Source organism: Orbicella franksi, chromosome 10 (genome assembly GCF_964199315.1).
Source record: "Orbicella franksi chromosome 10, jaOrbFran1.1, whole genome shotgun sequence".
In the NCBI taxonomy this organism is placed as follows: domain Eukaryota; kingdom Metazoa; phylum Cnidaria; class Anthozoa; order Scleractinia; family Merulinidae; genus Orbicella; species Orbicella franksi.
In genome coordinates, this window is record NC_138154.1 from 21,498,629 (window position 1) to 21,522,636 (window position 24,008).

The following is a 24,008-nucleotide window of genomic DNA, read 5'->3' on the forward strand; positions in this document are numbered from 1 at the left end:
ATGCTATGCTATGCTGTGTTTACTTATCTGGAGGAAAGACACAATATTTTTTTTCCGACTCCAAAACCTCCCAGAAGTAATTTCAACCTTGGTATATATTTACTTTTATGATCCCCCAAACATTTCCCAACGAAACTTAATCGATTGTAGATTGTGTGTTTTTACACTAACATAGGAAACTCTAGGTGCACAGTAATTGCTTATTATACTCTGGAAAACGAATCCATTTATTGACTGATGACGGGAAGCTTATGCACGTGGTAATTTCCCATTGGCAGAAAATTAATAGCACTTACCCGAAAACAAAAGGAGACGTGCTAAATCAAATAATATGGAATAATCAGTTCATTCCCCTGGTTGAAAATAAGTCGGCATTGAAAAACTCTCGTGCCTTTCCGACAACGAAAGTAGCACATTAATGCCTATTAAAACTTTCATGCAGAAATACAACGTTAAGAGTAATTTTCCACACTATTACAGCCTTCTGTCTGTATGCCACAGAAATAGAAAACTATTCTAGAGCAGGTATGTCTTCTACCCTCAACAGAATACGTACTACTTGTACCAGAAAAGCTCACGTGCAAAACAATTTACAATACATTTCTCAATCACCAGCACTTCCCTCCTCCAACTGCAGAGAGAACACTCATTGAACACGACTTTATCTTTCAAGAAAGACAACTATTATTATTATTATTACTATTATTATTATTATTATTATAAATCTATTTACTTCCTTGTCGTGTCACAAACGGAGTAAAAATATCCGTGTTTCAACGACAAATAGTTCATAATATCCTGTATACAAATACAATTCTGTACAAGTTCAAAAAGAAGCAGCAACTCAATTGTCCTTATTGCCATGACATTGATCAGACACCACTCCATTTATTTGTGGAATGTCTAATTGCTAAATCCTTTTGGAATAAACTTACAAAGTGGTACAACGCTACATGTAGAGGAAACATGGCTTTGGAGCAAAACAAAATTATCTATGGTGCTTTAAAACACACATCGACCGGTTTAACTCAGTACAACATGAAAAAAGACTCCCATTCACAGATTTCGTAACCCTCGTTAATGAAAGAATTGAAAAACAAATAACGATTACGACAAATAAACTACTTTCTTTTGCTAAAAAATGGTCCAACCTTTTAGTGTGAAAGTCAAAAAACCGTGAACACTTTCATTTTATTTTAACTTGTCGATTGTGTAGCCACCAATCAGATGCGAGAAAAACTGCAAAAAAGCAAACTGGCTGTGAGCTAATCTCTTTCGATACGCATACTTACATGACAGGTAAGATGTCGAAGATGTGGTGCTGCAGGGACAATAACATACAGAGGAGCTCAAAGAGGAAGAGGCACTACTTGTATTGGTTGCAGTGGTCGTTAAGCTGTCGGCGAATGGAGAACTCTGGTCAGAAGTGCTGGATGCAATGATTACACCACTCGTCGAATGATATAGCAACGGAATACTTTGTGATGTAGTGGTTGCAGTGGTCGTTAAGATGTAGGAAGATGGAGGACTCTGGTCAGAAGTGCTGAATGTACTGATTGCATTACTCGTTGAATAATATAGCAACAAAGTACTTTGTGATTTCGTTGAAGTAGAACCACAAGGACAAATACACATAGGGGTGGCATCACTCATTCTGGGAGAAGCTAAAAAGAACACAGAATGCAATTTAACAATGCAATTTAAGTGTGACGAGTAGTAATATTCTGAAGCAATTTTTATAAAGTAACGAGAGAACGGAGAAAGGAAGAAGGTTAACGACTATCTCATTGACGAGGAAGCGTTCTGATTAAAGTACGCCGAGGAACTGAACAAGATGAAATCACCCTGACTGTCAATTCTGCAACTGTTAACGCACTTGTTGCCAGAGCCAGAGCTGGGGTAAGAGACACACTGACTGATATGTTATCTGATTGGCTAGACACTTTTGCATCAATTGCAGATGGCGACATAGATGAGAACAAAAATAGAGCGGTTTTCAATTGAGTGTCGAAAGTAATCACATAATTACTTTGGTCTTGGTTTTGGTTTTGGTTTTGCTTCGCGTTCCTATTGGCCGTGCGAAAATTTGCCACCAATCACTGATGAGGTTTGAGCTAGTTGTCAGCCAATCAAATTGGCAAGAAAAACCAATCGATGGATTCAGCGTTCAACATCACGCAATGGAGTCTAGACAATTTCATCAACATGTAGAAAGCGGGATGAAAATTGGCTATCCGTTGCCTTTTCTTTTCCTTTCTGTTTTTTTGTTTTTGTTTTTTCGTTAACCCTTTCTACGTAGTTTGTTCGACGAATGATCTGTTGAAACGTTCAGCGTTTGATGTTTTGAAGTGCCTTTCGAAAGTTTGTTTTTGTTTGGTTTTGTGACACGGTCGCCGGGAATGCTGTGTTGCGGGACATGGCGTGGAGAATTAACAACCATGGTGGAGTTTACAAGAAAGGAGCAGTTTTTCCTCTGCAGAAGCGATACCAAATTGCCGCCTCCTACCTTCAGACTGGTAGTTGTGATGCTGCTGCAGCGGAAAACATGTGTACTTACGACACTGCGCGGAACATCGTTGACAAGTTTATGACGACTGGCCTTTTTGACCCGGGGGGAAGAGTTTCGCCTCAGACGATAATGCAGCCGTGGAAAGTGGCCTACCTGGAAGCACTTGTTACATACGACCCATTTATGTATCTCAGTGAAATTCAGAAAGCCCTTCGAGACGACCTAAACTTACCTGCAGCTGAAATTCCTTCTATTCCTATACAATTTGCAGAAATCTTATCAGTTTAGACTTAACGAGACACAAGGCAGTAAAGGTACCTTTGGAAAGGTTTACAGCTCAGAACCCAGCTCGACGAACAGCGTTTGTGGAATGGCGAAGAACTGTTGACCCAAGAAAGCTTTATTTTGTTGACGAGACCGATATTCAACTCGTTAATGAGATACGAACTACTGGACGGTGCCACACAAATAGCAACGTTCCCGCAGTCACGAACAGAGGAGACGAGCGCGTGAAAATGTCAGTATTAAGTGTGATTGGCTACAGAAATTCCATGGCGAAATTTTCAAAGCGTGGGGCAACACACTAAACGAAGTATGAAATATTAGCTTAACTTACATCACACCGCCCAATGCACGGAGCTCATCCAGTAGAAGAGCCGCTGAGCTACTGAACGTACAATGTGGCTGGCCGAGCAAGTGTCACATAATCTCACATGTATTCCCGAAGGAAGCCAACGCGAAGTCTTGCGTTTACGGCACGAAGTGGAGAAAAACACGTACCTACGTTCCCAGATTCGACTCTTGTAAATAATGATACTACCACAACGTCTTTCCGTTCCAAAACGTTTATTCCAATGCCATTTTCATCTAAATACAGCTCTCCGAAATCTCACAAAGCCCACAACTCAGAGACATCGAGAAATGGCGGCGATTGAATGTTCGTAAAAAAAAAAAAAAAGAAAGAAAGAAAGAAAGAAAGAAAAAAAGAAACCAGAAAGCAATATAGATAAAAAAAAAAAAGGAACTTACTGTCCCGTGTTGGCGTAAGGTTGGGGAGACGTTCCGTAGCCGTAACAAAACGATCAGATGAAACTTTTCAGCAACACTGTTTTGATAGGGCGTTGCTCATAAAGTTACAAGATATAGCTTCTTGCAACCAGAAGGTCTTTTTATAACAATTAAGTTATTTTATTTATGTTAAAGCAGTTTTCAATGAGGTGTCGTAAGCCTAAATCAACAGAAATTACGATAGCCAATCACAACAAAGTAAACAACGGAACGAGACAATGAGCGCTGTATGGAAGAGCACCTGACCGACTCCGGAAGCGAGTAAACATGTGTGTGACCAAGTTAGGACTGGTTCTGGTTCCTGCGTCTGATTTCTAATAGAATAGATTCTAATTCTGATAATAGGGAAATTTGGAAACTACTTTTGGATTAGAGTCAATACTTACTCCACTGTGGTGTACCCGGAGTAACAGATGGCGTCCCTAGAAATCAAGACAAGTGCGAAGATTAGGTTTGTCAGTGGCATTGAAATCATCAAAAAGGCAAAAATAAATTCTTAGATAAATGAGTTATAAACAACAACATTGAAAATGAACCATTTTTTGAATGCGTATGCATACTTGTTTTACGAAACTTTTGCGAATTGTACGCGCTGTGGATTTCTTCTCTTCTTTCGTTTTGCTTTCTTTATTTGCTTTGTTCCCATGATCGCAAAATTGTGTTACCTATTCACAATTGGAATTCTATGCACGTATATAATGTATGACAATAACATTCTAATTAAAAAAGGTTTTACTTCAGGTAAACATACTAAAATAGAAAAAGGTAAATGCAAAAATAATAAAAAAATGCTTTTGCCATTGCGGTTTTCGAGTACGGTACTGTTAGCTAAGCAGAATTAATGACTTGTTCTACGAAATCAGGTGAGTGCCCTTGAAAGAAAAACCAAGTTGCCTTTTTTTCATATTAAGAAATCTTTAAAACGTAAATAAACTATTGCCATTCATTTCATACCATATGCATCCCACATACGTAATGCAATTTCTATCAAAATAATTTTAATCAGAGGATCAGTCTCATACCCACCTAAAAAAGGAAAATCCAATAAAATCGCAGCTAGGGTCCCAGGCCACCATGTAGCTTATAGTTAATGAGAGCTTCCTTCTTACTACAGGAAAGTTTGGCGTGTGGTTGAAGGGAATGTATTGCCCTGACTAAAGGAGGCAGAAATCTTAAATTGACTAAACTACAGAATACAGGGCCACTTCTAATCATCCACCAAACAAGCCGGCTCGTTTGGCTCGTTTGCTTCCTTGTCATTCACTGCCGAGCCAAAAAAGCCAAACGAGCCACTAAATATATAGACCTACGAGTTAACGCATATATAGATTATTCCTCGTTCTTTTATCCACTGCCGAGCCAAACGAGCCAAACGAGCCAAACGAGCCACTAAATATATACACCGTCAAAAGTGGCCCTGTATTGTATAGTTGCTCCCTTAAATTTAAGACTTACTTGTCGCGGACAAAAAGGTACTTGTAGGTGAGCCTATAAGCCAGCAACTGACCGATTGTGAGTCGTTTGCACTGGAATATGCGGACACTGATAAACGGATCGTTTGGCACATGGACGAGGTTACGTATAAAGGGACTGACGTCGTCACTTTTAGTGGTCTTTGGTAAGAAGATGGCGTGACATTCCCACTTATTCTAGAACTTGACACCTCCTGTGTAGCCACGCTTGTAGTCTGGGACACACTCACTGAAGAATAAACCACACGGACAAATATTTCATGTCAAAATCAAACTTTGTAAAAACTGTAGTTTCTGACGATCGAGGAACGACTTAGTCAGAAATAATCATCATCGCCAGAAAAGTTGAACCGACATGAGCAGTTGAAGCCCTATTTTGATCTTCAGATTACAGAAAATATATGGGGAAAAGTGTTTGATTGTCTTGCGGTTTAAAACATCTTAAAAATCCCAAGTGACTTCCTTTCTAATTTAGGCCATATATTCCTGAAGTTTGTTTCGAAGCTTCGCCGAACGCCATGAAAAATATCAATTTCGGTTCGGTTTTAGGTATTTTCAAAAGTTACATTTTACGACGCCATTTGTCACTGTGTCACTAATGTATTCAAAGCTCTGGCGCTAGGTCCGAAATCAAAGTTCGATTTATACTAGTATATGGGCAATGCCCCCCTTACTTCCTATCCAGTTGATAAGTTCCAACATTCCTGTGTTTCATTTCATAAGTATGGCTTTGTTCCGTAACATCCGTAACATTCACCGTAACATTCACCGAATTTACGAAACACTACAGCTCGCGGAAGCTCTCTAAAACACCATCCATGATCGCATACCGGTGTAAAACATCGCCAAATTACTCGTTTTCGAGCTGATCGTGGCCACCAGGCGTCCTTCAAACTCATAAAACTAGAATCTAGAATTGTTCGTGATTTGGGGGTCTATTTTTGCTTGAATTTTGGCGGACTGTTGAATATTTAACCGGCGATAACGTGACCTCTGTCTGTTGATTTCAATGTGGAGTATTTTTTCTCATTCAGGTATAAAACCTTTGATACGGGTTCTGTAATTTATGTATTCTCTTTTTCCGCATCTCTATCCTGGTCCCAGAGGTTTTTCTTGATTTTTCTCCGCATGAGAGAGCTGCGAGAGAGCCGCGAAGCGGCGAGAAAGGTTGATTCTTATCTTTCTCGCCGCTTCACGAAAAGATGAAAAATCAAGAAAAACCTTTGGGACCAGGGTACCGCACTCCGCCCACTTTCTGGCGATGATTCTGACGACACGATGAAGAAGCTCGTGGCGCGTCATGGGACGTTTATGGACGTTTTGGCGGGAGATTTAGGTCATTCCAGGTCAGTCCTTTTCCAGTTTCCCATTGGAAAATGGTAAGTTATTTTTAGTTAATAATTAGCCAACACGCGAATGGATGTTACTTATTTTGCCTATTTTGTCTAAATCGAAAATTACAAATTCCTAATTGCTATTTCCGTGTTATTTGCTCTAAACTTGACATATAGAGTAGTGGTTTCGGTATGACCTTGAATTTTGACTCGGCCGATTGAAGCGTTGCGGTATTTCGCGATGTTATTTGCGATAATGCGGTATTTGCCGAATTTTTTTGCGGTATTGCGGTGTTCAGAACCCCCCAATGTCCCCCTCTTGTAGAGTACTGAGGAAAAAGGGCCTCATGATCGCGCTTATGAAATTTCACGGCGTCATGTTATCCAGTACCAGAATATAGTGACTGTACTCGATACTAGATGTAAATATGATGTCAGCTAAAGTGCTTGAGTTTGCCCGCAATCGTCTCCCTGTTGCACGTTTTTAATGCACATGCACGAAGCAGTAACAATAGCTTAAAATTTCGTTTTACTATCAAAACTAAAGACAAATTAGCTAACCCTGGAAACCCACGGGAAAACACCGGGAACACAAACTGTAGTAATTATGACAGTATGAGCTGACAACGTTGGACAGTTTCAAATCCGTCTGACCTTATGCGCCCTTGCTGAGACGCAAATAACTTTTGTTAGTTCAATTAAAGTCGTTATTCATTGTTTTATTTTTTTAGTTGCTTACCTGATTTTTTCCTTTATAAACAAATAAGCAGTGTTTTTTTCACGAGATGCGAAAGCGTTCTGCGAAAACGATTTCGCGCGATAAACTGGTTACAACTGCATAATTTCCTGAAGACCCGAAGCAAATGTCATCATCCTCAAAAAGAAAACAAACGATAAACAAGCAAACCATTCGTGACAAAAGCGTTATATGCTTACGTCAACCTCCTCCTTGTATTTTCTATTAATATCAAAATGTTATATGCATACGATATCCAATTTCAGGAACGTCATACAGGGATAATACTGGTGTCACATTTAAGAACGTGCTCGCTGAATAGCCTGCATCGCAGACAGTCTAAACCTGAAGGAATGTCTGATTGTCAACAGTTTTAAGTTGACGGATTAGGATTCCTATGAAGAAGAGTTGTTTACATTTCTGCTTGGATACTTCTGCATAAAATTGTGTTGTTAATGAACGGTTTTTGAACAATCGAGGCTGCATTAGTCTTAACGTGTTGTTCTATTATCACACAGTAAACAGAGCTCAGGCAAGACAGCTTTGGGGTTAGTTTGTAGAGTATTGAAGAGGAAAGGCATAAATAAAGTTAATCTATCTGTAGGTCTGCACAGTAGGAAAAAACAACAATTTTTCAGATTTAAAACGACAATTTTGAATTTTACAAACATATTTCGGCTGAAACGCCCGCCTTCAGTCGGAGCGTTAATTTAAAGCCAGTACCTTTGTAATCAGCGCTTGGTTTCTATTTTGTATACGTGCTAGTTATTTACATTCAATTTGCATCGTTTGTGCCAAGACATTTAAGTAAAATGTAAATCCTAAACTTGTTAATCTATCCATCTTTTATCCACCGGAGATATTCAGACGGTTGCAAAAGTTGTTGCTATTCGCGCCTTTCTCATGCAAGTACAATACACCGATTCCAGAAAAAACCGGAAGTTCCACCGAAACGACCCTTAATAGCCCTCGCGGTAAATATTCAAAGCAACATGGCGAACGAAGAAGAGAAGTCAATCACTCTTCTGATGATATTCCCGGCGTCAGTTTGAGCGAAGAACAGATTGAAAAATTCACACTCAGCCGATTGAAATTCTGGCTTAAAAGTCGCCGTATAAATTAAAGTGGCAAAATAAAGGAACTTTTGGAGAGATATGTTTGCCATCCTCCAATTGTCTCGATCTCTAATATGCGAAAAAAAAAAAAAAAAAAAAAATCCTGTTCTCACCATTTTTATTGCCTAAAAGAGCTTTATTCATTATCGGTTAGGGAAAAAAAATCTGAATGAAATTAAAATTTGAAAATTCTAGGACCCTGACCCGAAGAATAGCTTTACTAAAGCTAAAGTAGCTTAAAGTAGTAAAACTGATGAAGCAAGAGCTCGAAAGAACATACGGAAGTAAATTTAAAAATTGTTCCGGATATCGGGAATATTGCAACAAAACATCTAAACGTAAACAAATTTCCTAAGGCTGGTTCATTTTTCGCTGACGACTTCAGTCTTCTCAAGGTAATTAGAGAACATCCGATCTCTCTTCATGAATTAACAATCGGTGCGAGACAATAAGACAAATCCTTCAGTTCAAAAGATGCTAATCAGAGTATCAAACAAGACCACGATCTACTCGCTAAGAATGGTGCAAACAAGGGTTCGTTACAGTGACAGCATCAATGCGTTACAGGGTAGGACGCAATCACAAAGATGATTCATTAGTGAAATCACCAATAAAATTATCAAAGAAGTGTACCGCAGTGCAACAAAGACTATCAGCTACATGCCATGAAAGATAGCCTAGAATATTAGCAACTAGTAATGGACAAGTACATTGAAATAATGCATCAACCGGGATAGACGAAGGTGCAAGTAACAAAATGCTTTTTTTTTTGTTCAAGAGAAAAGGGAAATTTTGGAGCCTCCCCAGCTGGGCTGGTTACAGACCGAAGTAAGAGCAATCTCCATGAAATCATTGAAGCCAAGAATGTCATTGTTATGGATGGTGAGACCCTGAAAGATTGCCTTCCAAAATCAATATGCAAAATGTTTGATACTGGTTTAAAAGTAAACAAGAGTCATATTTACTTCAGTTTATGAAGTGCAATGCACAACAACTACTCTTTGTTGTGAAAAGAATTTGGAATGTCCTGGCTATAAATTGGAAGTAACTGAGAATTTTTAATGAGCAAATTGTCTTGGACATAGAATGGTGGAAGGAAATGCTAAAGAATATCGAACAATTTATGATACATATATTATATATGAACTGGCTTACCTAATGCTTAGAGATGGCCGTACAAGATGTGATTATTGCTAAGCCAGAATAACTAACGTATATCAAAGTTCCAATAAGTTTGTCCAGCATCTAATATGAGAGAATTCAGCTACTTCTAGTTTTTCTCTGGTAATGTAGCATTGAGTAAATATTTCAAAATAGTTCAAAACAATTGGGAATCTATAAGATCATACAATGTAGGAAATTCTCAATGAGGTCAAATTCAGTTGTACTTTTATGTTCTTAGCAAATTATACACCAGACCATGTGTCCTTCTATGTTACACCCTGTGCCAGAAAATAGAACATCAAGCCACATGATGCACACTTTCAATACGGTGGAAATCACCAAATATTTAATTGCCACTGATGAACAATATCATTTACTCTGTTTAAATTCACTACCAAATGACAAATTAAACAATTACGTGCCAGGAATTATTAGATAACTAATTTTTCTGCCAGTTTACAAGCAAATAGCTCACTATCCCGGGTTGATTAACAACTCTACACAACCTTAGTGGAATTACACCATCAAATATATGCCATCCATTTATCCTCCTAATAGCCATTTCAGCTTTTACATTTGCAGTTCTGGTTCATGGTTGAAAAACAGTCCTCCTTAGAAAATTAGTAAAATTATCGTCTGGTCTGACTTACTTGGTCGCATATAAGGGATGAAGATTATAACCTTCTTGCTTGCCAGTAAATACTGTCTATCAAATCCCTGACATTATGGAAATTCCTACAAGGCCTTAAAATGTGTTGTCAGACTTTTGTTAGTTCACTCTGCTTCTCCAGGTCTTGGGTGTCTGACCTTTTATATCTCTGCAGTCTATTCTGCACTTTATGTTTTCAAATTCAGCCTGAAAAACTTCAGGTAAATAAATAATGGGCAGGCTTCCCAACATCAAATACGGAAAATTGGCCCATGCAATAATTTATCTGACACTACTAGTTCTGAAATATTAAACCTGAAAGCCAGATGTTGCTGAAATATTAAGCGAGTAAAAAAAGATTCAAAATTCATCAATGGCTGTATTTAAATCACTAATGTCCTTCCACATTCAACGCTGTTTTGGGGAAACCTTTTTTTCTTTACCTCAGAGGCATGAAAGCTGATTAATTCCTAAGTTGATTGAAGCTGATGGGTATTCACTTCTTCTTTGCCATACTCACATGCCTCGCATCTTGTCGCTCTACACAGAGATTCCTCATTAACTTTTGTGCAGGGGAAAACCGAGGGTACGGCTCCCAGTTTCAATAAGTGTACTCAGTGCTTGGAACAACAGAAATTATTTCCTACCGAGGTGAAATAGGCATCTCCCCTTTTCATAAGTATTTCCCACTTTTCCTTTTTTGTTTATCTGGCTTGTCCGAAGGAAACTTAGTCGTGGAAATGATAAATCAGGTCGGTTTTTGCTTCGATTATTAGAGTTTGCAGCCGCACAACACTTGTGTCCAACTCTTTTCCTTTCCTTACCACATTTGCTCCAGACAAGTAGCTCTAATCTACATACATTCGAATTTTTCGTTCTTCCGCGACATTTCGTCCGCCATTTTGAAAGCTCCAGGGCTATTAAGCCTAGCTTGATGCAACCTCCGGGTTTTTCTGGAATCGGTGTATATGAACGCTTGGTTTAGCTTTCCTTCAAAGGGCAGTTTCAAGTATTCTACTGTTACATTTTGTACATACACAACTCTTTCCTAACAATGTCTGCGTCTGGTTACCATGTTATCCTATAATTACATGTAGCAAAGAGCGAGGCTCGAGTTTAGGCATCAGTTACATCTCTCGCGCAGGTTTTTTATCATCAAGAGGCGACTTCAAAAGCTAGCATTTAGAGTTTGAAACAGGTTGTGATTCAGTTTCGTTTGACTAGTAAAATAAAGAAAGAAATTACTTACCCTCAAAGAAAACGGAGAAAAGAAACACTATGCAAACTGCAGCCCGCATCCTCGTACTGTTGTCATGGGACATAAATGTGGTGTGATCTTAAAGCGTTTGAAAGTTTGCTCTTTTTGACCTTATAATGCGCGCTGGATCACGTCCAAATAAAGCTGATTCATTGAATAACTTTGGTGGCCTTAATCATTGTTCAATTTTTTAAGCTGTCAAGTTGCGATTGTCGCCAATTAATTTTTGTTTATATCAATAACGAAAGTGAAGAATGATCATCGCAGTAAATTTCCAATTTATGCAATATGCAAAGAAGAAGCCTGAAAAAAATCAGGGCTTCAACGGGATTCGAGGACAAAAAAAAAATTATTGCTTAAATTGCTTAAATTGCTTAAATTGGAAAATTTACTGCCATGATCATTTTTCACTTTCATCTACAACTGCAGTTCAAATATGAATTATTTCATATATACTTCACATCATTGTATCAACAACGTCTGGAAGCAGCTGTATCGCGTTGAAACACTTTTGTTTTTGCAGTTAGTCCTGGCTTTCTTTTCTAATTTACTTTACTTTGTTGTTTCGTTAAACAATGCTTCGAGAAGAACGGTGTAAGACGTTGTTAATGTTTGACTATGTACGCTCATTCTTGACCTTGGTGTATAAATAAACGAACAATTATCCTAGTCACAAGGTCTGAAAAATTTTGTAAACGAAGCGGAGAGCATTACATTGGCGAGACAGCGAGAACTCTGGAGAAGCGACTAGGTGAACATCAGAAACAAACAACATCTGCAATCCTGGAACACCAGTCTCAGGCAAACCACGAGATCGACTGGGAAGGAGTCGAGATTCTTGATAAAGAGTCGGTAGATATCAAAAGGAAAATCAAGGAGGCCATCCATATCAGACGTCAACCCCCAACACTGAACAGAGACGGGGGCTATGATCTTCCCGCCATTTTTGACCATCTATTGTCACATGATTAAACAATTTGCATTCACGTGACAACGTGAGCTCACTTTTAAAATCGCTGATGAACACTGTGCGATACAGTCGAAAGCTTCGTTTACAAAATTTTTCAGACCTTGTGACAAGAATAATTGTTCGTTGTTAATGTTTGTTTGTCAATTATAAATTGTTTACGTGTACACTGAATCAACGTCAATTAAACGTGAATTAAAATGGCGAGAACAACTTGAGCCATCTGGGTGCCAAAGATATTCTTGTTCGCGGGTGTCTTCAGTTTAGTACATTATAATATTATTTTCTGTTGTGATCGAGTCCTCACAGGTCTTAGCTGCATTTTGTTCAAAAACAAAATGTTTATATCTGAGCGCTTGAATCCAGCTACGGCCTTTCCACAGCAGTTTTGCATTGTCCAAGAAGTAACAAGAGTTTTAAGAAAAATAAGTTGCAATGCAATTCCGTCTGAATCACAAAAAGAAGGCAGTGTAGAACTTAAACAAAACAAAATACAGCCGCTCTCGTACTGTTCACTTGGGACATCGCTTTGGTGCTATGTCATGTGATTTTCGTACAACGGCGTGCAAGCTCGGATAGCAAGAACGCTGATTGGTTAACTTTTGTAATTAATCTTAAAACAACAATTCCTGTTCAAGTAATTATTGGTGGGGCTGATAACGTGTGAAATGTATGTATGAAAGCAGCTGAATGACACAGAAATATATCACTTCCAGTTCCTGTTTCTAAGAAAATGACCTTTGCCCGAAGTCCCACAAGTGATAAAACGATTATTTGCCATTTTCTGTCACTGCTTCAGGTACCTCTATCCTACAGAGAGTAAATCTGTTCTATTTCAACACCAATTAAAAAAAAAAAATTAGTGCACGCAATTTCCAAGTTATTTTTAAGGCTCAGGGTGTTATCCTGTGTATCTACTGGCAATTCTTTTATGCTGACGGATACAGAAGATAAAAGTTATGGAACGGTGCCCAGCATTGACATTTCTTATAATTACTTCTGATCTGCCAAGATATAACTCGCAGGTTGTGGGCGATTATTAGACGACGTTTTTCTGGAAAACCAAAATAATCAAGACCCGTTCAGTTTAGGATTTCAGCACTGGTAAAAAGATATTTAAAGTGGACTCGAGGTGAAAACTCACAAATGAGGCGCGCAGTGATTTATGATTAAGGTTATTTCAAACCTTCGCGGGTGTCCTCCAGAAAAAAATTCGTATGCGCGCTGTTTTGAAGGAAACCCCCACAAACTATATATCAATAAAAAGGTTCTAAAATGTAGATTTCGATAAATTATATTCTTTTTTGCCGACTGCTTTGCTAAGGCGGCAGAAGCCGTTAACGCCAAAACGACCGACTGAAATTCCGGCGAATTAATCGGGTATCACATGCGATCGTTGGTGCAAAATAACTGTGCAGTGTTAATCACAAAGCATCAATCTCTCAAAGCGTGTCAGTATTTTCTTTCATTTCTATTGGTCATCTTTTTATAGATCTGTCAAGTTCCACTATCGAAAATTCGCGTAACGTGTTGCGTTAGAGAGCACCACGAGAAAAGCTTTTGAAATAAAAGAATTTTCCGGCACTTTTTTTATTCCGTATCTATCAGTGAATGTTCTGGCCAAGTTTCAAGGAAAATCGTCGATTCTACATACCCTATTAATTCGTTTAAAGAGGAGGAATTCTCTCGAAAAACGAGTGCAAGTTTTCGCCTTCGGAAGATTTATAAACATGTCACGCCTTCTCAGAGGGATATGTCAACTCAAAATGCCGCCAGCCAATGAAATAACGACCCCTAGCGTTCACAGTACGGAAAGTTGAGCTTCGCGGTAAAGCGATAGTGTTACAGTCACGTTTTAGGCTGGTGGTCAACAGTAAAGCGCAAAACGGAGAAAAGCGATGTGCAACAAGACAAAACGAAACTGAGGAGCAATTGCTGAAGCGTGATTACAAAAAGGCACTCTTGACGGACATGAAATCTCAAATTGAAAGTATTTGATATAGGATCTCTGAATTAAGCCGTTTACCGCGAAAAGGTCGCTGAGGAGTCCATGCCTTTTGGGGATTATGACACCTTGACGGTTTATTAACTTTTATTTTAAAAAAAACTCTTTTTCCCAATAACTCGCGCGCGTTTTAATATTTTATTTTCATTTTTTGGAAAATGTTACCTTGAATAATGAACTTTAATTTGGTTGCGAAAAAGAAAATTTGGAAAACGTAGCCCCGCGAAGGTTTGGAGTAACCTTTCCACTCACGGTGGAGGCGTGGTGGCCTCATGGTTATTGCGCTCGACTCCGGATCGAGCGGTCCGGATTCGAGCCCTGGCCGGGGACATTGTGTTGTGTTCTTAGGCCCGACACTTCACTCTCACAGTGCCTCTCTCTACCCAGGTGTATAAATGGGTACCGGCGACCTATAATGCTGGGGGTAACCCTGCGATAGACTAGCATCCCATCCAGGGGGGAGTAAAAATACTCTTGATGATATTTTAACGGGAAGCTTTCTCACCCGTAGGTGATCTACAGAAAGTTCCCGATCCAAAATAACATTAAATTATTAAAAAATAAATACACAAATTAAAAAAAATATATTAAAAATACAAAAGTAAATTATAGACTAATAGATTTAAAAAAAATTACTTTTAAGCTGACATATGGTGTCAGAGTTCTTCAAGTCACTGTCCAAGGCATTCCAGTCTTTAAAGGCATGATACCAAGTTCTCTGTTTACCCCAGTTCCGTTTTACTGTTGGAAGTCTAAGATGATCTTTGGAGCGAGTGTTATATCTATGGACATCGCTGTTTCTAGATAATTCCAATTTGTGAGATGTAATTCCATTCACACATTTAGAAACATACAAGCAGCGATGGAAGTGCCTGCGTTGATTTAAATTTAACCAGCCAAGCTGACTGAGAGCATCGGTTGCAGAAGAATACAATGGTTTATTTAGAACAAGTTTTGCCGCCTTGTTTTTCGACACCTGCAGGTTGTTCATTAAAACAGCGTTATCCTTATCGCCCCATACCAGATCAGCATAATCAAAGATTGGAAGAACAAGGCTATTGTAATAAAGAAGGCGTGCATTACACGGCAACAAGTGCTTAATCCTACGCAAAAGACCTAGTCTCTGGTTCACTTTAGATGTCACATGTTCCACATGTTCGGTCCAGGTAAAGTTAGAGGATAATACAACCCCTAGGTATAGCTGGTTTTCACATGACGTCACTAAAATTCGAACTACAAAACTATTGGTCTTCCTGAGATTTTACTTAAATGATGTATAAGAGCAGCTGAAAACTAATATTCATAAAAAGTTTCGCTCCGAATGGGTTCTTGGTTTTGTGATAAACTACGCTTGAATTTCTAAGCTTCTGCGTGACGCGGCATTTACATGACGGCCTAGAGAGCTGTCATGATGGTTAAAAAAGTGACTTATTTCGGGGAACTTGGCTATCTGAACAGTTCACGTCTTAGAAAAAGTATTATTTTAATGTTTTAGGGTTCCTCGAGGGATAAATTCACGCTTTTGTAGCAAAACTCAGTGACAAATGTTTCTGTTGGTTTCCGGCCGCCATGTTGGTGCCCATATGGATGGGCACCAGCATGGCGTCTCCATACAAATCTCTATAAATTTGGGTAAAAAATTTCTCCGCATATCTCGCATAAGAAAAATTGCTGTGACCAGAATTTTGGCGAGAGTCTTTGCATATTTACCTTCTTTCATTTCCCAGATTCTGGGACTTTCTCTATTGACCGGTTTTGATTTTTATTTTGATCTATTTTGAATTGCGTGACACTGAAAACCAGCAATTTAACACTTCTAACACTATCGAGTTGATTATCAAGAACAGAAACCGAGAGACTGTTTAACTTGCGCAACTTGGAATCGCTACCAACAAGCATTGTTTTGGTCTTATCAACATTAAGAGTGAGTTTGTTATCATTTAACCAGATAGCAATAGAATACAAGTCGGCATTTAGGGCGCACTCCAGACCAGCTGGGTCTGAGTCATAGCAATAAAGCACTGCGTCATCAGCATATAGGGCTGCCTCCGAGTGCCTGATGACAGTGGGCAAATCGTTTATATATATAAGAAATAACAAAGGGCCCAGTATGCTGCCTTGAGGTACGCCATGCGTAACAGATAACAAATCGGACAGTTCCGGACCGCAAGATGTACATTGCATTCGTCCATTAAGATATGACTCAAACCATTTAGCCGTGTCAGAAGTTACCCAAAAGACGACAACTTTCGTAGCAAAATTGTGTGGTCAACCGTATCAAAGGCCTTGGACAGGTCCAAGAATACGGCTCCACACAGTTTACCCCTTTCCATATTTAATAAAATTTCATCGGCAAAACTAGAAACAGCGTTAACTGTTGAATGTTTAGGCCGAAAACCGAATTGCTTTTCGTTGAGTAAGTTATGTTGGCTAAGATATTGATAAAATTGATGATGCACAGCCCTCTCTAGGACTTTACTGAGAGTTGGTAAAATAGAAATAGGGCGATAATTAGACGGGCTAGTACGATTACCGGCTTTGAAAAGTGCTGTGACTTTAGCGCATTTCCAGATGTTAGGAAACTCGTTGGTTGCAATTGACAAATTTAACAATTTCGTAATTGATGGAGTTATAGTTCGAGAAGCACATTTCAGTAAACGGGCACTTATTCTGTCTAACCCGATGGCCTTGTTGCGCTTAAGGGCACTAACCTGTTGCAGAACAAAGGAATGGCTTACGGGTCTTAACTCAAAAAAATCCGTGGCTGGTTCAGTAACATTGAGTTTCACACGATTTACATAATTGAGAGATTGAGAGAATTTTTCTGCCATCAATCTTCCAACAGAAGCAAAGTATTCGTTCAGAGCTGTAGCGATGGATTTGGGGTCAGTATATTGTACTACACTTGAAATTATACACTGCGGGATGGATGAGCTAACGTTGCGTGAGGAAGCTTCATTCACTGCTTTCCAAACCAAGCTGGAATCGCCTTTACCTTCTTCAATTAGGTTGCAATAGTAATTTGACTTCGAGGACTTAATTTCTCGGTTCACAAAATAAATTCACGGTTCACAAAATTCACAAACTCGTAGTCGCTTCATGCTAAAGAAACCGGGTTAAGCTCCGGCCTGGTGGGCCCCTTGGTCGGTATGCAAACTTTACCTTTATCTTACCTAAAATATTTCTTTTAAACAACTTGAGAACTTCTACAACAAGTTTCAACGTGTACAACATATTTCAAGAGTTCTTGACCGCTTAAACAAGTTTATTTACATCACACCGGACCATATGTCCACACACATGTTTTCGCTGGCGGTGTCGCGAATTAACAAATGATTAAACAAACTAATTCATTTAACTAATTCAGTGAAGTAAAATAATCCTAATGATTCCATAACGAGTACAATTTGCTTAAGTAAAGAAGACCATTCAAAAATTTCTAGGGAGTTTAAGCAACGACCACATTTCGATGGATCTTTCATCATCAGTACAGTTACAATTGATCTCGCATCATATGAATTTATACGATTGGTAAAAATGTAAACTATAAAAACACTCAAGTAATACAAAAATTTTATAAATGGCAACAAGTCTGAATAGCATATTATAACAAGATATGCTAAATGAACTACTAAAGAGTATACTTATTATGACGGAGTTGAGGGAACGATTACAAGATTTAAGCTTTTTAGATTTCTGGATATGACTTTTCTAAAAAGAGTCTTTAAAAAAATACTAAATTAAAGCAGGCAGGGGCACCGTAAAAATGTTAAAAACTGCATTGTATGACGGTGTTTCAAGTTTGAAAGAAGGTACTCTGTCAAACGTACGCGTTTCCATGGTCTACGTTATACGCTTGAAGACTGGTGGAAAGATTTCAAAGTTAGGCGTTCCTGAGGATCATCATCCACTATGGGCTTCACCTGTGGGTTTCCAAATGCTCTCTTTTTCAGGCTAAAAGTGAAAAAAAAAAAAAACTAACTCTTATTATCTCTTGTTGTTCCTTTTGCTCAACACGTACAGTTCTTCTGCCAATTAGGGTTTACTTTCACCGAGTAGCACTTGAAATAAATTGGTTGCAATCTTGGTAGGGCCTACCATTAACGATAACTTCATGCAATGCCATCTAAATTAACAAATTACAATATTTAGGGAGGAAGCCACAACAGCCTTAGTTGATTTGCATGCGGGTCCTCTATCCTGGTCGAAGTGGAATTTGGAGATGTTGGTGTTTGTGTACAGGGTGGAAAACCGGAGAACCTGGAAAAAAACCCTGGTGGCAAACTCAATCGAGCTCCGGTCACATTGGTGGCAGGCGAGCACTCTCACAACTGTACGATCCCTGCTTTAACTAACAACAATTTTTTGAGTTCAAAATATCACAATCTGACTCAACAAAGGGTTAATTATTAACATCTTACCACCAAAACACGATCACAATAATCAAGATGATGACCACCACTCCTACACAAACGCCAATTACAGCCCACTTCCAAACATCGCTGCTTGGCTCAACTGGTACCGCTGTTGGTGACGTGGTCGATGTGGCAGGTTTGAAGATAACTTCTATATCAGAGATGTTTGCACCAATAGCGGTCTCAAGCGCGGACTTGTGAGTTATAACAATGTCCACCAGTGTACCGCGAGGCAGGACCGAGATATTTCCAATAAAGAGTCCAAGAGGCTGCTGCACGTAAAACGCTACCTGGAGAGAGCCCGATGCGTTCCTGGGATAACCAGGCAGTAGGTGAACCTGGTCAGCGGTGTAGAGGTCCAAAAACGGGGAACGTCTGATGACGTGATGGAATGACAAAATACACGAATTAGTGAGAGCGTTAATCCCAGCTATTTTAGTTCGATATATTTTATGTTATTTGGTGCTACCCAAGCACGAAGATGCTATCTATCTATCTATCTATCTATCTATCTATCTATCTATCTATCTATCTATCTATCTATCTGTCTGTCTGTCTGTCTGTCTGTCTGTGTGGCATTTATCTGGCTTTAGGAGGGAAAAAGGCCCTCACATAATAGTTTATAACAAAGTAAAACAAATAAAGGGGAAAAAAAACCCCATAAAATGCACAAATGCACACTTCCGAAAGAACCTTTTTCAAGACGAAGGTATGCGAAACGAAAGGGATTTTGCAAGTTTAAGTAAAAACCCAGCATATTTAACCCCACAACAGATGCACGAGAGTGTCTTGAGGGGCTACTCAATCGAAACGTTTACAAGTTTATTAAAGAGGCGCTATATTCTATGTCGGCTAAAACCGGGTTACCTTATTTGCCAAAGATATCTTCCTCGTAGCAAACTTTGTTTAGGTATCCCCCACCCCCTGGAATGGGTTCTATTCAAAAGTGGATCCCTTTAGTAGTTCTGAGATTCAGTAAAACATCAGTGATCACCTTTTTCGCCTAGCGTCCTTTAGAGCACATTTTGTCCTGTTCTCAGTGCAGAAATCCGTTGTTACAGATGCCATTTTGTCTTTGAATGACTTGTCCTTTTCAAAATCCCATTCAAACTGTCAAAGAAATGTTAAAAGGAACTCTTGTTAATGGAAGCTTGTGTTCAAGCCTTGCAAACACCTCATACAGTATCTAGATGTCGGGCGAAATTTATCTACGAGTTAGCGAAAACAACTCTCAGTTTTTCTGCGGCGACATTGTGTTTCGAAAAATTCACTTTGATCCAGGTTAGACTCGCTGTGTTTATCTTCTTTCTTTTTAGAACTAAGACATTTTACCTGCTCTTTTCGATTACTTATGTCCTTCCACTTCGTGAAAGACAGCTGTTATGGAACTCAGCCATTTTCCTGGCAAGCTTCCGTAAAAGTTAAGGTTATAGACACCAGTTTCTTATTATTGTTCTGACCTTTTACTCGTAGGGAAAAATAGGTGAACTGACATACTTTTAAAGTTATAATTTCTATATTTCGGTAATACAGGAGATAAGAAATTCAAGAATTAGAGGAAAATAAGCCTTGTTCCAGGGGAAGTGCGGTTGCCTAGTAGGCCTTAAAACGGTTTTCAAAGCCATCTTGACGAGTAGGCAAAGCGGTCAGAAATTACAGTGTTTGTATGGGAATCCGATGGCAAATAACTTTTTCCAAAATTGAATTTTACACATTTTTAATAAAAACGTTAAAATACTAGGTAGAAGATTGTATTCACCAAGTTTGGAGGATGTAGCTTGGCTAAAAGACGCTCAGTTAATGCTTCTGATTTTCCATATATTTGTCTGTAAAATTTGGCTGGGTAGACGGACGTCTACACGCGGTTCGCGAAAAAAAATAGAGACAAATGTATGGAAAATTACAAGCTGCATCCTTCAAACTTGGTAAATACAATCTTCTACATAGAATTTTTACGTTTTGATTCAAAAATTGTGTAAAATCAGGAGCCATAATCGGGGACGGAGACCGTAAGTCTTGGGATCCGCGCGTACCTGTGATATGGGACAATTTCTCTATTTTTAGAACAAAATTGCGCCATCCTGACGTTATTTATCCGCGCGGATCCACGCAATGTCGGGGGCTCTCGCGTGGATGTTGTCACGTTGCGTAATCAAATGGTGAGAGTTGCGAGATTCTCTTGCGTATTTTTCACCGTGATGGCAGGGAATAAGGCAGGGAATACGAACCAGGGCGCTTATATGTAGTTTTATGCTCTGAACTAACGGAAAAGGTGGGTTTTTCAGGGTCGAAAAAAAGACTTCAATCTCGCGCTTGTTGTAATCTTACGCGTATGTTTTTGCGTTTGTTCTGACTTAAGAATATAGCAGGAAAACTCTATATTCTGGTATCGAGTTAATTTGTGAGTTTCTCAGACAATGGTTAATCATAACCAAAATCTGTTCTGATGGTTTCTTATTGTTTCTGCTCGTTTGGTGAGTTTGCAAAAGTTTTTGAAAGGAAAGTCTGACGCGTACAATTAGCTCATTTGCATAGTGCAGCTCGCGCACTTTCAAGTCCGAGTCGGTGTTTTCAATTGTCAACAAATCTTGACAAAGATTTCTTTCGTTATCTTTTGTGCTGAGATGCTGCAACAAATTTCACGAACGCAGAAAAGGCCACTAACATCTGTGTGTTTCTTCAACATAAGCATAGTGAAGTTACACTGCGAAAATGAAAATAGACAAGGAGTTTTGATAACTCGATCAACAAAATCGAAATCGTTATTCGAAGTTGATTAAAGAAAGCGTCATTGTAACTTTGCTGATTATTTCTGCTTTATTCACATATTTCCAGCTTAGCTTTTAATATGTTCTCAAACATTTACCAATCTTAAACATATTTAAAAACTATAGAGTTCTTGTTTGAGTTCGATATACGCTTTCACACAAAAGTGCGGCGGAAGTCCAATTTGTCATGTTTACTGACTACAAAACACGCATTGGCGGGCGCTCTCATTCATCGACAACAGAGAATTTACTGGATTTTTACACAAATAAAACTGAGCAGTATCTACGGACGTAAAGTTATTGGGCCTTGATGAAACATCAAGCGTTGCTTACAATTCAGGCGAAACTCAAACTAACAATTATTTTGTTTTACTTTTCGGTCGCGATAGACTGGCAAATTCCTGGCAAGCGTACGCGTGTGGTAAGAGGAGCTAGGAAACTGTGAAGTCCTGAAGCTCTGCTATATCTAAATATATCCAGCTAGTTTTTTGCTGTGTAATGGAAAAGCTGTTAATCTTCAACATATGTGAAATTTAAAGTGGAGTAATGTACATCTCATGTAAAAGAAGCATCCGTCGGAACACAACTTGGTCAGCGATATATATAAGCTTAAAGCGGAACATGCCTAAATTCGACACGGTCTTACTTCACCCAAACTGGAGCAGCTTACGACGAAAATACTTAATTAAGCAAAATTCCAACAGACGTAAACGCGTTGAGTTGTGGGCCAAAAACATGAAAAATTTCGGGAATTTCGGACGCCATTTCCCCCGCGCGACATCCGCAGAAATCCTCGCAGCATGTACGCGCGTGTGCCGCACATGATGGCGCAATTTGTTCTAAAAATAGAATTATTGTCCCATATCATGTGGACAACCCCAATACTTGAAATGGCGCGCGCTTACGGTCTCCGTCCCCGATTATGGCTCCTGGTAAAATTCAATTTTGGAAAAAGTTATTTGCCATCGGATTCCCGTACAAACACTGTAATTTGTGACCGCTTTGCCTACCCGTCAAGATGGAGTCGAAAACTGTGATAAGGTCTATGGCTACTGCCCGAAATTCCAAGCGGTCTGGGTTCGAACTCTTGTGTTCTTGGGCAAGGAACTTTGCTCTCACAGCGCCTCTCTCCACCCAGGAGTATCAATGAGTATCGGTGAATTTAATGCGGGGAATGTGGGGGAGGGGGGGGGGGGTGACACTTCGATGGATTAGCATCCCACCTAGGGGGAAGTAGAAATACTCCTAGTCGCTACGTGCTACGGAAACAGGATGTAAGTACCGTAGGAATGGGCTATTAGGCTCGAACGCAGTCTTTACCTTTTATCAAGGTTGGTTCCTATAGCAATCGCTGGATAAATGGGAAGAAATATGAAAAGTTGAAAATCATTCGGCCTTTTCGCATTGGCCTTCAAGAGTCTTAGAAATGAATATTACAGAGAGCTGGCGCAAGTAGCTAAAGCGCCCGACAGAATTACTTGGAAGCCAGTCTCAGAAAGCACAAGTCGCATGCTTTTTTGACTTGAAGAGCATAAAGGCACAACATACAGTGGATGGTGATGAGCAGAGTTGAAATTACTTCTGAGTTTTAATCAGTTATTGACCGGTGACGTGAACGTACAAAAAGTGGACAGGTATATTACTTACATCACTTTTGCGTGGAATTGAGAACTGCACAGCTTCTTCCTGCTCTTTCTCTGATGGCACACGCGGTTCACGTAACACTGGCTTGGGAGCTGTGCCATTCCCATCTAGATATAAATGAATTCGTCAGGATGTTGTTTGTTTTTATTTATATACTAAAAGCAAACACAACAATTATGAAAGCAAAGAGCTAGGAAAAAAGATGATCAGGATTGAGGAAGATAAAGATCTTTGACTTACAACGAACTCAAACATTATCGGCTTCTTGCTCAAAAAATAAATTTACAACGAGAAACTTAGGAAGCAACTGAATGAACTGAATATTTCTTTTACGCATTTTGCATTTAGCAACAATCCAAGTTATGAGTGTCGCAAAAATAAATAATCCGCTGGCAATTTTCCTTTCCAATGTTGTATAGCGTAATCAGCAATATTGTGCGTTTCTATTTCCTAAAAATACTTTTAAAAATGTACTAGTGATCCGATGAAGGTCAAAGTTCGCAATCGATTCTCGATCAATATCTGAACACTGACAATGATTTCTGAAGGTTTTAGAAGACTTCCAAGGAATTTTCAACTTGTTTCAGACTTAGATTTCGCCCCGCTTAGTGCGATTGTCTGTCGAAGAACTCCTCAAGAGAAAATGATCCTCCTTAGTTTGGCTTGGTCTTTTAGGTTATCCACACGCAAAAAGTTAAGATCAAACAGTTAGCAATTATTGTACGAGGTTGAGCAAAATATCGTGATTTTTCAGTAGCAAGCGGATCAATTATTTATGATTGATCTGCGAGGCACTGAAAAATCACGATATTTGACCATAACTTAGTTCAGTAATTGTTTTATCATTCGATCAACAAGTTTGTTTTCATATTTAAATCACTCCCTAACAGCTCAGGGAAGTGAT

General features: G+C 39.1%; 2 protein-coding genes across 3 annotated transcripts in view; both read right to left on the bottom strand.

Annotated features, from left to right (window-relative positions):
* The window catches only part of LOC145500201 (uncharacterized), a 32,422-nt gene extending 20,840 nt beyond the window's left edge, over positions 1 to 11,582 (bottom strand). Inside the window, exons 1-4 of one of the 2 annotated variants that reach the window (XM_081479720.1) lie at positions 11,297 to 11,582; positions 5,033 to 5,278; positions 3,539 to 3,577; positions 1,293 to 1,664 (exon numbers count right to left, since the gene is read on the bottom strand). In XM_081479720.1, the coding sequence (XP_081335846.1) occupies positions 1,293 to 1,664; positions 3,539 to 3,577; positions 5,033 to 5,278; positions 11,297 to 11,369 (730 nt within the window). In that variant the 5' untranslated portion in view covers positions 11,370 to 11,582. Of the gene's footprint in view, positions 1 to 1,292; positions 1,665 to 3,538; positions 3,578 to 5,032; positions 5,279 to 7,122 lie in introns of both variants that reach the window. The other variant, XM_081479721.1, reaches the window with a different exon arrangement.
* A 3,918-nt stretch (positions 11,583 to 15,500) lies between these two features.
* LOC145500233 (mucin-like protein) overlaps positions 15,501 to 24,008 on the bottom strand; it is a 39,257-nt gene continuing 30,749 nt past the window's right edge. The window contains exons 24-27 of the mRNA XM_081479750.1: positions 23,108 to 23,211; positions 19,687 to 19,802; positions 18,699 to 19,067; positions 15,501 to 18,231 (exon numbers count right to left, since the gene is read on the bottom strand). Of these exons, the coding sequence (XP_081335876.1) occupies positions 18,126 to 18,231; positions 18,699 to 19,067; positions 19,687 to 19,802; positions 23,108 to 23,211 (695 nt within the window). The 3' untranslated portion in view covers positions 15,501 to 18,125. The remainder of the gene's footprint in view (positions 18,232 to 18,698; positions 19,068 to 19,686; positions 19,803 to 23,107; positions 23,212 to 24,008) is intronic.